Genomic DNA, 16,624 nt, shown 5'->3' on the forward strand with positions numbered 1-16,624 from the left:
AGAGATCTGGGTTTGTGTATGATGAGTGCAGCAGACAGACTGAATGTGTTGAAACTCAGGAGTCACACAGACAGTAAAGTGCTGTAACAACAACAGCACAACAGTGAGGCCTATATGACTCGGCCTGTCAGTGAGAGAAAGACAAAAGCATAAAAGAGAAAGAGTAGTGAAAAAAGAAAAAAAAATCTGGAATAGATACAGAAAGTGAAAGAGAGAAATAAACAGACAGAAAGGAGAAAAAGAAATGAACAGATAGAAAAAGGAAAGAAAAACTGAGAAAGGGGGCGAGAGAGAGAGAGAGAGAAATCAGAGACAGAGAAAGAGAGGACAGAGTGAGAGGCAGAAGAGAGTCACAGGGTGGGTCTAGAGAGAACGGAAGTGTGAGAAAAGAGAGGGAGAGTTGTAGTAGGAGAGAGAGAGGGATGGTCAGAGAGGGGAGAGAGAGAGAGAGAGAGAGAGAGAGAGAGGGCTATAGACTGTATAGTCCTATAGATTATTACCACATGCTGTTTGATGTTGGGTTTTTGCAGAATCCACTCGATGTCCAGCGACTGTCCGTTTGACTGCCAGAACTGGTGATGACACGGCAGCGTGGCGTTGTCCCCGACAACCCGCTTCATCTCCGTCTGAGCCCCGCCGGAGAGCGTACTCAGCAGCACTGCAGAACACACACACACACACACACACACACACACACAGGGACGTTGAGAACGGCTGAATATTTTCAGAGAAGCACAGCTGTGTGAGCCACAGAGACACTCCAATCCCTTTATTGCCTTTTTTCTATTTTCGGAACTGCAGCAGAACGTCTCTATGAAGCTTCTATAAACCCATTACTGTCAGTTCAAGGAAAACTTATGAGTTTGATGTGAGGTTATAATTAGGGGTGGACGACGTGGCAAAAATATAACATACTACAAGACAGTCTCATTATACAAGATGTGAATCATGGAGCTTTGTTTTTCTGTGGTGTAGTGAACTGGAACTGAGGGAAAAAAAAAACAGTAGTGCCATTTAAAAAAATACTATCAAAAATTATGAATACAATTATTTTTATTCAACATTTCACATGCTATACTGCACTTAATACAATGAATGTTTTATTGTAATATCTGTCTTTGCAGTGAAGCATGCAGTTAGTACTGATGATATTCATGATGTGCTCAGAAATACTGAACATATAGTGATAAATTTGATGTTACGGCCCACCCCAGGTTACAATGATGGAATAATGAGGAAGATGACGTTGCTGAGAAGAACGTCCTGTCTGGAGCTACAATTGTCCAGTTCAATAGCTTAAATGACCATCTATATTCAGGAAAAAAAAAAAAAACTTTTAGCTAGGCCTTATGTCTTGGAGATACAACACTATACACAATAATTATTGAAATTATGAAACGATGCTGTTCTGTTTCTTTAACTTTGAACAACTACTACTTCAGTACACTAGATGGCGATGCGTGCCTTTTACTCGGTAGACAGGGACAGAAAAGCCTAGCCGTTCAGTCAACAACACAAACCACATAGCAGAGTTAACTAGTTATTTTCTAGGGATGCATCAATACTGATTTTGGTATTGGGTATCAGCCTAATATTGAACTCATTTCCTTGAACTCAACCTCATAAAACTGCACCGATAACAATGTATGATACCAGCTGAGATGTAAGCTGAGTATATGCCGCCGCACTAATGAACAAAAGGCTCAGGCTCTCACAGCCAAGTGTGCTCATACCGTGGCAGTCGGACACAAAGTTGTCAGTCACTTTAAACATTCCCACCAGGAATACACTGTGATTTTAGCCCATTTTTAAACATACACAGACACAATCACGACCACTTCCCCAGTAAAGGTGGAGACATGTAGGCTAGTAAAATGGAGGCGAAAAAGTCAACATTTGCAAACTCCATACATACACAGACTTTACTCTGCTTGACTAAATATGATTACAAGGTAAAAACACTAATATGGAGATTTAAAAAAAGGCTATATAGAGATCATATTGTCCTATTGTTGATATATCTCAGTGCACAGTGTGGTTAGCTGAGCTGCTGTAGGTCCATTTCTCAGCATGTTTGCTCAGTACTCGGTGCCCAGCATGTTATTTTGAATGAGACAGGTTTATTCATTACTCTCCATAGACAGCTCTCTGTAGGGGCAACGTTTCACATAGCCTGTCAGTCAGACGGAGTGTTTTCATACAGTGTAAGCTTTGTACGTACATGATGGCCTATTCAAACAATGTGAGTCCCCAAACATAAATACTGTCTGGCTTTAGAAGATATTTAACTACAGCTCAACCAGCCAATCAAAAGATTTTTATAAGACGTAAAACGTAAAATAAAATTTTAGCTGATCATTAAATGTCATAAGTAATTGTGATTAAATCTTTCATTGTTTTGTTTATTTTGTTCAACTACGAAAGTAAATTCAAACGTAGCTAACTTGGCTTATTAGATATCTTGCTTTCTAGTGCTTTACTTCCCGCTGACAAGAGATGATAATGCAAAATCGTGTGAGTTACACACTCAACCAAAGCTTACATTTTTATCTATAATAATAATAATAATAATAATAATAATAATCAAATTCAAATAACACAAAAAATCAATATCTTACAAACATTTTGGCTAGAGCTGAGCAAAAATGTAATAGGATAGGACACGTGATGTGTCACATTTATCTTTAACATAAGTTGAGCTACATTAATAAGTAGTGCTACATTAAAAAAACTACTATCAATAACTAAAGTCATTTATTTGTATTCAACATTTTACATGCTAGGCTACAATACATCCAATTAAACATGACTAATTATACTCTTTTTGATCAAATAAGTCTAAGTACTGACGACATCCATGACACACGGCATACCGTCACATATTGTTTTGTAATTTATCATGACAATAAATATGGTCATATTGCCCAGCTGTATTTTTGGCCATATTTTGTAGCCCTACTTCCATCAGGCAAACCCAGAGTCTGCTGTACTTCTGACCGTATGGTGCGAGCCATGTTAGCATGAGCCTTTCTGTTACGCCACAGGGGCACAGGGCTAATTTACTGGAGGCTTCGGGGCGGTGCCAGAGGCTTGAGAGGCATTACAGGCAGGCGTCGAAAGGATTTGGGGCTAGTGGAGTCCCATGGGAGGTGGACGGGATGGCCCGGATACCCGACTCCCCAACTACATGAAGAGACAGAGACAGAAGAGAGCAAACAATGGCCAGCTCTACCAGGCTTACGCTCGCAAATGTGGTGGATATTTCTGGAGCTCCAGCATTAGCATAACTGCGCAGCTTAATCTGTGAAACTTGCTTTGGATAGTCATGGCGACACAGCGCCCAAAATAACAAAGATGCGCTCGGCTTGTGTAAATATTGTGACATTTCCTCCTCCCAAACTTGCATGACATGTTTGCAAATGAGTGGCAAATGCTTAGCAGAGTCAATCAGGTTGAGGCTCACTGCTGACGGACGTGTTTGTTAAATGTGATGTGAGTTGAGTGTGTTTTGTCTGGATGTGCTCATTTGACTGTCAGCAGCTCATCAGGATGATGCGTGTGTAACCTCTGACTTCACTGCATCCAGCCAGCCAAGCGCTCACCGTCTTTCCAACTCTGTGTTTTTGTGCTTCTAGTGCCACAGGGCTCAATATTAAGCCCAATATAGTTTCATTTCTGTAGCACTTCTTGCAACTGATTTTGACTCAAAAAGGGGGCTCAACTCCATAAAACCATGATAATAAACATTGAGAGGAACCCATCATTTTTGGGCAGCACTGGATAGTGCAGTTATGGCGCACATGGTCATCTAATGTCTGAATTTGAGGTATAAAATTATTATGCCGTTATGTTCCTTATTTCGGTATTGGCAGCAAATGTTTAACTCGAGTCAATCAGTATGAGGCTCAGTGCTGAAGGATGTGTTTGCTGAATGAGATTCCTGGCGTTTGTGTCTTGAGTGTGTTTTGTCTGGATGCACTCATTTGACTGTCAGCAGCTCAATAAGAGAATGTGTCTCTAACCCCTGACCTCACCACATGCGGCCAGCTAAACACTCGTCGTCTTTCAATCTTCATGCTTCTAATGCCACAGGGTTCAATATTCAGACCAATTTGGTTTTACTTCTACAGCTCTTTTTAAAACAGATTTAGTATCAAAAATGAGGAATAAATGCTACACTAGCAGGAGAAATAAACACTAAGGCAGTAAATATGCAATGAGACAGTAAGTGTGTGATGACAATCATGCAATTTGCACGGCGCTAAGCTTCCATTATTGTTACAATGGAGATTTTTCACCATTACACCACTACAGTATTGCGCAAATATCAGAGACCACTCTAGATTTACCTAATTTCCTGTCAAAACAAGTTATTAATTTTCAGCGGATTAAAGTGAATGTCAAAGGTCAATGTTTTCCAAAAAAAAAGAACTATAGAAAACTATAAGATAAAAGTAAGAAAGTGGGAAGACCATGCAAGACCTACCAGACCACCAAAACTGTCCCCATCAGATAAATAGCTATCAAAAAAATGGACTGGCCATCCCAAAGTCCAGACCTCAACATCACTGGATGCTTTTTGGATCAAATGGATTATGAGAAGCAAAAATGCAACCAAATTCTGAGAGTGGTTTGTGTATTTTTGATGAAATATTTGTTATTCATATATTATGAATAACTTAACAGCTTTTGCGCAGTACTGTACCCCTTTAATCTAAAAAGGCATGATGTCACAGTAGACATAGTTGACAATTCAGGGTAGGACCCAACACTTTACTTCAAAATGTGAACCAACTGACCCTCAGCTGGGCATATCGCCAGTCCACCTCTACTCATCTTAATCTTACACACACTCCACTGACTGCCAACTCGCACCCAAAATTCTATTTCCATAATGAAAATTGGCCAGACTAATATCCAAAGTTTCAGCACTTCCGAGTACTCAGCATAATTAGTGCAATTACCCAGAACCTTCATTATCTGAGGCATGCAAAGGCCGTTGTGCAAAAAGTGCTACCCTCAAAATAAGATCACATCCCAACCCTTCATTCTGCTGAGGCAAGTAAACTCCAATTTCTTCCAAATTCATGATTATCTAAGGTCACGAAACTGTCTCAGTCAGCCAAATGAAATTCAGCTCATGAAGTGGAACTGACCAGAACCCTGACCCTTAGCCCTAATCAATCCTAGTACTGGAGTCCAACATGATCTGGTCCAACAGAGTCTAGACAGCTCTTCTAATTAGTAAGCTCAGCTAATTTAAGGTGTACCTATTGCTGACACAGGTGTTCAACTGTACACACAGCTTGTATAATCTCCATAGAATCTCTATTGAGTCTGAGTTTGCCTTTTTTCCTTCATGGAAAGCAGTTGTGAGGGTGACCCGCAGGCCGAGGTAAGCTCGGTCAGAGCCGAGCTACAGAAAATAGAGCAGAGGACTGAAAAGCTAATGATACATGCAGCTGGTCAGTGTTCAACTAATACTGACGATATGCATGATACGTTGAGAAAAGCACACTGTCTTGTGACAATTTAGCACAATAATGATATATATGGTCATATGTCCAGCACAACTTTTGGACCTGCAGTCCTGTCCAAACGTGAGGAGGACCATTTTAGAAGCAGCTCAGCAGGTACCCTGCTTGGCTGGTGCAGCCTGTCCTCCATGGATCCGAGTTCAGAGGAAAACTGGAAAACTAAGTCTGTGTTCACTTCCCCACCCTGGAATGCAGCTCTCGATCCGCAGCCTAAAAGGTCGATGATAAGAGTGAACTTCGTCTGCCTGGGAGCACACACGCCCAGCAGCTGCAGCGCCAGTGGTCCTCACCTCGCAGTTGCCAGAACTCACCACAACAAACAGGTTTAAAGCTCTGAGGTCTATTATCATTGTGGACATGCAGCATTTAACTTAAGTATTTGTACTTAAGTATTGAGATTATTCATCAAACCTGTCATGCCTCCATGGTATACCAACCTCTTATCATATATTTTGCATCAAGCATTTTTGGAGACATACTTTAAATTGATCTCAGACGTGTGATTTTTCAGGTATCTTCATTGTTTTAGCTGCAATGGCTACATGGAAAGCAGCTCTGAGGTGGATATCTAACATGAATTTATGAAATAATCAGCTAAACCAGCTAGAATTTGTTTATTCTTAACATCTACCATTATTTTTAAAGGCATGTGCTGATGAACGTGTGGTAGTTTAGGCCTCAGTTTTTGTGGCTCAAAAAAAGAGAGATGAAGCTTTTAAATAGCAAATAGAGAATTGAATATTAATATAAAAAACAAACACTTGAGTACTCAAATTATTCAGGCCAGCTCCACTACAGAAGAAAGCTCCAGATACCAAACAAGGCTTTGCTGGCTGATCGAGTACATTTCGGGTGAGGTGAGAACTTATAAATCCTTGCTTTAACAGAACGTCCTGGCTGTCGTAATTGCTTGTCACATTAAGGAGGTGCTTGAGAGATTTCTGCGTGGGACTCCTGCAGTTGAGTCATTAGCGCCCACCCGTCCACCCCCCACCACCCCAGCAGCCTGTTGAAGTAAAAGCATGACTCAGCAGAATGCGGCAGAGAGGAGCTCCCCCTGCAGCCGTCCCTGCTCATGACTTTTTAATGCTCAGCTTGGACCCTCATTTATTTTACACGCTCTCTGCCAATACGGCTCTCAATCACAGCGGTGAGGTGTGTAGGGGTGTGTGTGTTTGTGTGTGTGTGTTTGTGAGTCTGTGAGGGATTAAACCTTCGCTGTCCTTTATGTCGTGTGAACATTTTAGCAGAAATGCTCCAAAAGTGTCTGGAATAAAATCTCTTTAACTTCCATTAAAAGTAATGAATGTTTTTGCTCACTCATGTAAAGTTTTGGAGATGCTTGTTTGCTTTGGAAAGTGAGGATATGTTCAATGTGCATCCTGCTAGAATGTGAAGGCTTAGAGAGCGCAATCTTTACGGATCCGCTAGACGAATTACCTTCTACAACTTGCCAAACTGAGCTCTCTCGGTAACAGCAGTCGTGTTGGAATCAACAGCATGAAGTAATAACAAGACAGAGCCTTCATTTTATTTCTATTGTCACAACCTGAAGACAAATTGAACAGCTAAAATGTCCTTAATCCAAGTTGACAAGACCTCTTAAATTCACAATATTTTTGGTGATAGCTTGGATTAAGGGCATTTTAGCTGTTCAATTTGTCTTCAGGTTGTGACAACAGAAATAAAATGAAGGCTCTGTTTTGTTATTACTTCATGCTGTTGATTCCAACATGACTGCTGTTACCTCCTCCAATGCATTTTTATCTTGTTGGGCGGCATTTGGTAGATTGAATGAACCCACTTTCCTAGCCTAATGCTAGTCTACTTGCTATTTAGCTGCACAACGTGTTATTGTTCGGAAGTGTGGCGCCTGTCACATAATGGTCAAGTAATAGATGCTTCAATCTGGGCTATTTGGGATAATTTGAGGAAATTAGAGATCCTTCATTCTGTACGACTCTGCCAGTCAAATTACTGGACCCCCCTCTGGTAAAACTAATCCAGATCGAATAGGGCTATAGAAGTTAGGTCGCTCTGGAATTATCACTGGAATTATATAATTACACCAGACTTATAAAAACTATGAACATAGCAGATTCATACTGGATTAAAGCGAAACTAATCATTCAAATTACAGCACTTTTGCAGGTAAAGCTAATCCAGCTCTAATACGCCTTTAGATAGCTGTTCAAAAACATGACAAACGGACTAACTGATGTTTGACTAAACAAAGTTTATTCTATATATTTATATGAGTCACACAAGCTTGATGTTGCCTGGCTCCATAGGTGCATTGCAATCAGCTGTGCAAGACCCTCAGGTGGCACAGTGCAGAGCTTATTATCCAGTATGCAGTATCCTTTAGTCAGCTGCAGTAGACTTTCTATGCTTCCTTTTTTGGAGTAGACAAAAGAAACGCTGACCAAAACGTAAAACGCAGGCTCTACACTGCCCTCTGGTGGAGCTCAGATATCTCAGGATCCTTATGAGAATGTATAATGTTAGAAAGCAGCTGTAGTGTATATATCTGCATATCAAGAATTTTAACTTGCTATTCGATTTTTACTTTCATGTCTATTCTGACTCATCAAAAAAAATCATATATTCTTAAATATTATTATTAGTATTAAACATTCCTTTGCTAATACTTGTTAATTACCATTCAGACACTTAAATCTGAAAAGTTTCTGACTCTGAATCTGAGTGAGAGCGTGAGCAGTTTCGTGTTCGTGTGTCTAGGGTACATGCATATGAGTGTGTGCGCAGTGGTGCATGCGAGTGTGTTCCGGTCATGGCTTTTTACAGGCTTCATATCCCGGCTCTCTGACTCACTCCTTCTAACATGCCTCTTAGGGTCAGTGCAGGCTATACATCAGCAGTAACCAGTTATGACTGCATATTAAAATATGCTGAACCACGCTGGCGAGAGTTCAAAGCTCAAAATGAAAACTGACTTAATTTCATCATCCCGTCGGGGGCAAGTGTAACACCCCGTCCGACGAGCCGTGGCCGGCGGACAAACAGAAGGGGTGTGTGTAGGGAGGGGAGCGGTAATGGTTCACATGTGTGTAAACGTTGGCCATGTATAGACGGGCTGTACAGTATTTCTCCTCTTAATTGACCTTTGCAGTCCTGACAATCGCAGAAGGCCATGATATGAGTCCTAATGTGATGTTACTTCATGTTTGCAACTATTGAATGTTTTTCCTTTCTATTATTCTATTTTTTTTAGATATACTACTATTTTACCATCATCAACATCTCATATTAAACTTGGAAGACATGTTGGGGTTCACTGGCAGTTTTGGATAGTAAATAAAGTGGATATAATTGTGTTGTAGACATTGTGACCCCTGGTTCCTATCACCACCACTGTAAAAAAAAATCTGACTCAGCAAATTTTTCTGCAATGCCACATTTCACATCAATCCACTCTTAATCAATTTGCTCCCATCTCAACAAATAAATTATGTAGAAGTTTCGAAAAAATCAATAAGTTCCCCTTTAAATTGATACAGACCTAGTAATCAGGTCACATTAAAGGTCAATATATTCCAAGGTATATGAGAACTGCATGTGTGCAGCAATACAACCACAATATTGCATTGTGACACCACACAGCTCTGCCCTATAATGTATCTCAGAGGTCCTGGATCCAGTGTGAAATGGAAAATGTGGGGTTGGGCCGGACACACCGGCCTGCGTCCAGGCTGACAGATTTGGCTCGGCGCCGTGTGCTGTGTGCACATCTGAGCGGTTTGGACAGAAACGTGGTCGTGTGTGATTGTTTTGCGGAAATGAGAACGTTCCCGCATATTTGCAGGTTGCTCTGACCTTCGGGCAGCTGTGAGAATGGACAGTCCTGGGCGAGGCTAACCATGTTCTGGATAAACCCATTCCCCATCTCTTTCTCCTATTCTCTCTGTTTTTCATATTTCATTATAAAAATGGCTTTATTGGCCCAAATTGTAATGAATGGAAGGCCTTAATTAAATGGGCCACTGTCCGCTCTGCTCGGTGTCTGTGAACTGTTATGGCTACAGTCATTCACATTTGACCGAGGGCAGTCAAAATTGTGCTACAGAGAGCTAATAAAAGGTTTGAATCCCTCCATGCACAGTAAGACAGAGGGGTTATCTATGGGGATTTACACATAACAGTAGTTGATGGAAATGCTAAAAGTGTATATATATATATATATATATATAAAGAGAAAGAGAGAGAGAGAGAGAGAGAGAGAGAGAGAGAGAGAGAGAGAGAGAGAGAGGTTAGTTTGTATGGAAATGCCCTAGGGGGAGTTGTGCTCCAGTAAATTCCTCCCCTCTGAGTCGTGCAATCTTATTATAGAGTATCTCCTATCTGAGCTGCATTATAGTCTTTGCTGCCGTGCTCACCGCCACCACTCTGCCTCAATCTCTGTACATGGCTTTGACTGTGCCGCTCCACAAACTACTGTAGCATTTTACTTGTAGCACTTTTGCAGAGTATTTATTTGCAGTCCCAACTTATACAGTGGCCTCTTAACTCAATGAGGCTGTTTACAGGCCACTTCAGTCTGGAACTGTACCAGCAATCCAGTTTTCGCTCAAACAACCAAACAGACAGTTCTGTGAAAAAGTCAAAGACGTTCATTTATTTCCTTTCTAAATGAAACAGCAATAAATCAGAAGTTATTACTTTTTCAGGAAATATTTCAGATAAGATCAGATATAACATCATCCACTTGCACGAGGATAATAAAAGTCAAAGGAAAACAAGAAGAAAGGGGGTGCACATATCTAAGCCATGTGCTTTTGTTTATTTTTTTCTTGTCCAGCTCAACCTGGCTCCACCCACTCCTCCATTACTCACACCTGCAGTTGATCCAGGACTTAAGATTCCCATATATACGTGTTTGCGAAGGCTCTGTATGTCTTCCCCGAGTTCCGAAGTGGTTTTCCTTTGTTGTTCATTTTGACCTTTGCCTTTTCTTTCTGGTTTTTGAATATGGATATGCCTCTGATATGGCCTGCCTGTGTTTTGACCCCTGCCTGTAGGGACGTGGTGTGTTGGACTGCCCCAAATAAAGCCATTTAGCCCTTGTAACCGACCTACGTGTCTCCTATGTTACAGGTTTCACAGCTGGAGATCAAATACAGAGAAAATGACACTGCTACCAACCATGCAAGACACGCTAGACCACCAAACGGTCGCCATCAAATAAAGAGTACTTAAAAAGGTGTTTCTGTCCATCCTTCCACCGTGAGAGGATGGCTCTATGCTATGGGTCTGAAAGCATGTGTAGCTGTCAAGAAGCCAAGAAAATGGACAAAAACGAAGAACATTTCCAAATCAAACAAACTGCTGGTTCAACATATCAAATGTTGAAACTAAGAAATTGTTTTTTTTTAAAAAACATATGCTCATTTTGAATTTGATGCCAACAACATGTTTCAAAAAAGTTGGGACGGGGGCCTGTTTACCACTGTGTTTCATCACCTCTTCTTTAACAGCACTCTGTAAGCGTTTGGGAACTGAGGAGACACTGCTGTAGTTTTGCTTAACATAGCATTTCAGCTGCTCAACAGTTTGGGGTCTCAACTGCCATATTTTTCATTTTATAATGCACCAAACCTTTTCAGTGCGTGACAGTCAGGACTGCAGGCAGGTCAGTTTAGCACCTGGACTCCTAGTATGGAGCAATGCTGAATGTGGTGTGACACTGTCTTGCTGAAATAATCAAGGCCTTTTCTGAAAAAGTCGTCGTCTGGATGGCAGCATATGATGCCAAAACATGTATAAATCATTCAGCATTAGTGGTGCCTTCACAGATGTGCACGTCACCCATGCCATGTGCACTAATGCACCCCCATACCATCACGAATACTGGCTTTTGGACTGTGCCCTGAAAACAAGCTGAGTGGTCTTTAGCCATGATTTCCAAAAAGAATTTCAAGTGTTGATTCGTCGGACCACAGGACACTTTTCCACTTCGCCTCAGTCCATTTTAAATGAGCTCGGGCCCAGAGAAGGTGACAGCGTTTCTGGATCCTGTTTATGTACAGTTTCTTCTTTGCGTTTTAGAGTTTTAACTTGCATTTGTGGATGCAGCAATGAACTGTTTTCATACACTGTGGTTTTCAGAAGTGTATTCTGAGCCCATGCAGTGATTTGTATGTTGTATATGTTTTATGCTTTTTTCTCATTGCTGAAAAAATGAATAACTTGTAGTGGTCATTTTGACTGGAAACTTGTGCACAACACTGTACATGCTACGCATTGCTAACTAGCAAGCCCCAGTTTTTTATCAACAGACCATTTCCTTCCTTGAACAAATCCCAAATGACCCGCATTCTGGATATACACAGTATTCTCCCCACTACATAACCGCTATTAAAAGGATGTAGAAGCCCAAAACTGAGACCAGATCGGTGCCATCATTTTGGCTCAGACACAAATGGGCCCAATCCGCTTGCAGTAGCAGGCTGTGCTAGAGATCAGCCTCATCCCTCTCAGCAGGTGAAACACTGACCTCAAAAGACAATCATTGGAAAGAGTCTTACTTCTTAAGAGCAGATCAAGAAAAGCTTAACTGCCGTAATGCTGTTCATCTCATTACCCATTATCTCGTTTGTGCGCTCAGTCACTTCAGAGACAGCAGCATGACGATGGGAACCCACACACAATGTGACGTGGGTGGAATGTAATCCAATCTGAATAACAAAAGACTAAAAGACTAATACTTTGAGCCAAATACACAGGCATATTCCAAAAGGTGCACTGGACACGAATGAGATGCATGTTTATATGCAGATGGACATGTAGATGTGTGTCCAGAACATCTGCACATACAAAACACACTTAGCATAACTCATTTACCAATTTATTAGAAACACCTACGTTGTACGTCCACTCACTGGCCACTGTTTTAGAAACACCTACCGTAATTACAATACAGGTGTCAATAGGCCATCTTTTGCTGGACAATGTCACCCTCTACCCTGTTCATAATTGGTCGTACATGCTTTTGAGGAAGTCCTCTACATGACCACAAATATGTGGACACTCCTAAGAGGGTTCTACTGTTTCAGCTTGACCTATTTGCGAACGGGTCCTCCTGAGGAGCTTAGTGACTTTCAAAATGCCACTGTCATTATATGCAACCTGACCAACAAGTCAATCAAATTTCTGCCCTGGTCAGCATAAGTGCTGTTATTGTGGAGTGGAAATGTCTAGAAGCATCAACCGCTTAGCCTTGAAGCGATAAACCACATTCAAGAAACCGAGCTATAGTGTGCTGAAGGGCAACATATGTAAAAACATCTGTCCTCTTCTATCACTATCAAGCTCCAAACTACCTCTGGAAGCAACATCAGCACAAAAACAGTTCAAGAAGAGCAACATGGATTGGGTTTCTATGGTGACCACAGCACCCAGGCAGCTGCACACAAGCCTAAGATCACTATGCACAATGCCAAGTGTCGACAGCAGTGGTGAAAAGCTCACCACCAATGGACTCTGTGGAAACACATTCTCTGGAGTGATGAAGCATGCTTTACTACCCGACAATCTGATGGATTAATCTAGATTTGGTGGACGCCAGGAGAACACTGCCTGTCTGAATGCATAGTGCCAACTGTAAAGTTTGGTTGAGGAGGAATAATTGTCTTTATCATGGCCCGTAAGTGACGGGACGTTTTAATGCTATAGCATACAATGACATTCTAGAAATCTGTGTTTTCAACACTGTGACAACTGTTTGGGAAAACCCTTTAGTGTTTCACTCTCTGAAATGGTTTGCTGAGTTTAGTGTGGAAGAATGTGACTTGCCTGAACAGAATCCTGACCTCAACCTCACTGAACAAGTTTGGGATGAACATGAAGGCTCATTACCAATCCAGGCCTTATCGCCCAACATCAGTGCTTTACATCAGAATTCCAAAATCAAAAGGCCTCCCCTGAAAAGTGGAGGCTGTTATGTTTTTGGAATGATATGTTCAACAAGCACAAATGATGATGGTCCATATGCATTTGTCTACGTACTGTATTACTTGGATGGTGGACCATTTCCAACCCAGCAGTCATGCCAGTGGCATGGCAGTGTGTGCAGCTAGGCTAAGAGTGGTCAGACACTCAAACATGTCCAGCCAAGCGCAGCTTTCTGGTCAGAAACTGTCCATTTATGAAGAGCCAAAGGATGGCTAATGCAAAGTATTCATCAGACGGGCTACAGTGTGTTACTATATATCAACACGGTGGATATATAAGGTATGGGTTTCCATGTGCCTTTCATGTTATTCGGTATAGATGCAAGTCTCTCTTCGTTATGCGTGTTGATGTACGTGGCCAGTGTGCACATGCATGTGTACATACTGTAAGTGCTATTAACTTAATAAAGGCACTGCAGCCTCTATATGAGAAAGCTTGTAAATCAATGTCACACTGAGGGCACACTACTCTAATGTAGCCTTACAATGGAGAAGCCGCTGTCCTCCGTCATCATCCCATCACATATCACGCGGTACAGGCAGAGCCAGCAGATTTCCTTAGCCATCCATTAATCCATTAAGGGAAGAGGGAGAAATGAGAGACTGTTTCAATTCAGTTCACGTTTTTTTTCTGCTTTTACGATAGATTTGTGACGAAGTGCCTTCACAGAGAGCTGGGTCCGGACCCTGATGAGTAGGAGGAGGAAAAACTCCTTGAGAAGCTTTGAGGGGGAGGGAGGGCATCTTTTGCTGAAAGCCCAATATCCGCTTTATTCTAAAGTCAGAGAAAGGGATGAAAGGAGGTTAAAATAAAGTGTCGACACAAGCAAAAACGCAGGATTACAACAGAATTCTAAATTGTTGACCTCAGTAAACTTTTTCCAGGGATGTGGACAAAAACCCAAGTCCGCTAACGCCGCAGTTCATTAATTAACCCTTAAAGGTCTGAAGATGTTCTCGTTCTTGCTCTACTATTTAAATAATTACTAGGGATGCATGGACCTGGGCGTTGCAGAGCGATGCTGATTGAAGTATTTCTAAAATCTTGAAATTAAGACTACACGCTCCTAAAAAAAGTCTTTCTGCAGGGTTACAAATGCTGTAAAATTAATAAAACATTTTAGCAGTCCAGCATTGCCTAAAAGTACAATAAATACATCAAATATCCGTTTGGAATATTGGTCAAATCTAAACATCTGTCCAATGCCAATACTTGCCGATACTGCTGTGAATCTGAAATCATCACACATCCCTAGTTCTCACACACTTAAATGCATATTTAGTGACATAATAAACCACAATTATATTCAATTTGCATTCTGTAATGACAGGTTTGAGTCTGCACTTCCGATTTTTTCAATTCATTTCAATGTCAATGTGTCATTTTCTTTACACAAAAGTTTTCATTCAATTTAAATCATAATAAAAAATCTCTTCTGAAAGAACATAAACATGGCATGGACTGAAAGCTTACAATCAACACTTTGAAGAATTTTTAAAAGTTTTTAAACACCTCAGTGTCACTGCTGGACTGAGAATAGTCCACCAACCAAAAATATCCAGCCAACAGCGTCCTGTGACCACTGACGAAGGACTGGAGGATGACCAACACAAACTGTGCAGCAGCAGATGAGCTATCGTCTCTGAATTTACATCTACAATGAGGTAGGAGTGTCTAATAGAGTGGACAGCGAGTGGACACTGTGTTTTCACAGTGTTTAAAAACTCCAGCAACATTGCTGTGTCTAGTCCACTCATACCAGCACAACAGAGTCACTGCAGCACTGAGAACGATCCACAGCCCAAATAATATCTGCTCTGTGGTGGTCCTGACCATTGAAGAAAAGAGTAAAAGCGGGCTAATAAAATTTGCAGAGAAACAGATGGACTACAGTCTGTAACTGTAGAACTACAAAGTGCCCCTATATGGTTAGTGGAGCTGATAAAATGGGCAATGAGCGTAGAAACAAGGAGGAGGCTGGTTGGTGAGTGTCCACTCACTGACATCTTTCCCATTGTTCTGTGTGTATGTGCGTGTGTAGTGTGTGACTGGAGGCCACTCTTTGATGGGATAAAGTCCAATAATCCTTGAGTCACGACTGGTGACCAAGAAGCCTCAACTGCTGACAAAGAGCTTCTTCATGCTGCACCAGCATCACTTCACACTCACAAAATACATAGACGTCTGGGTATGTAAGGAGAGTACAGCCTGGGAACATCTGTCCACCCTACCTGAACCACATCAAGAGCTGCGTCCAGAGCCAAGACATGCCTGACAAAATACTATCTGATGCTGACACAAACTGATTCTTCATCACTCAAAACGTGGAATAAAACCTCACATTTCTAATGGTAGTGTGGTATGGCTGAATGATTTGGGGAAAATATTGAATATTGATTTAAATTCTTAAGATTTTCGAGAAAAAAGCCAAGTGTTTTGGCCAAGAAGACATGTATATTCACCTTTTCTGGCTTAATTTGCAGCACTGCTGTGTCTGATCCACTCAGACCAGCACAACACATACTAACAGACCACCACCACGTCAGTGTTACTGCAGTGCTGAGAATGATCCACCACCCAAATAGTACCTGCTCTGTGAGGGTCCATGGGGGTCCTGACCACTGAAGAACAGGGTAAAAGGGGGCTAACAAAGTATGCAGAGAAACAGATGGACTACAGTCTGTAACTGTAGAACTACAAAGTGCACCTATATAGTAAGTGGAGCTGATAAAATGGACAGTGAGCGTAGAAACAAGGAGGTGGTCATAATGTTATGCCTGATCGGTGTACAAGCACTCAAATATCCAATCATAATCAGATTTCTGCACTTGTACAATTATTTAAATGGTTATGTAAACAGCATACTCCGATGTTTTAGACTGGAGTAAGGTCTAGAAATCTGATGAAGAAATCCGAGCTGGATTTTAGCTCAGTAATCAGATTTCTCAGCGTATACTCTTACTCTGATTTCTTTCCTTTTTCTCAGTCTGCGCACGTGCGAAAACAGATGGCGGTGCTGAAAATAAGCAAGCAGCAAAACACTTTTGGAGCAACACTGAAACCAACTATATGCTTGATAAAATTAAGGACTTAAATATTCTTCATCATCTAGGTTC

The 16,624-nt window shown here is 41.3% G+C and overlaps 1 protein-coding gene across 1 annotated transcript in view; it reads right to left on the minus strand.

Moving 5' to 3' along the window:
• clmpb (CXADR like membrane protein b) overlaps window positions 1-16,624 on the minus strand; it is a 124,811-nt gene that overhangs the window by 23,853 nt on the left and 84,334 nt on the right. The window contains exon 2 of the mRNA XM_036585480.1: window positions 501-658. Coding sequence (XP_036441373.1) covers window positions 501-658 — 158 coding nt within the window. The remainder of the gene's footprint in view (window positions 1-500; window positions 659-16,624) is intronic.

The sequence above is a fragment of the Colossoma macropomum genome, unplaced genomic scaffold, assembly GCF_904425465.1.
Source record: "Colossoma macropomum unplaced genomic scaffold, Colossoma_macropomum, whole genome shotgun sequence".
In the NCBI taxonomy this organism is placed as follows: Eukaryota; Metazoa; Chordata; class Actinopteri; order Characiformes; family Serrasalmidae; genus Colossoma; species Colossoma macropomum.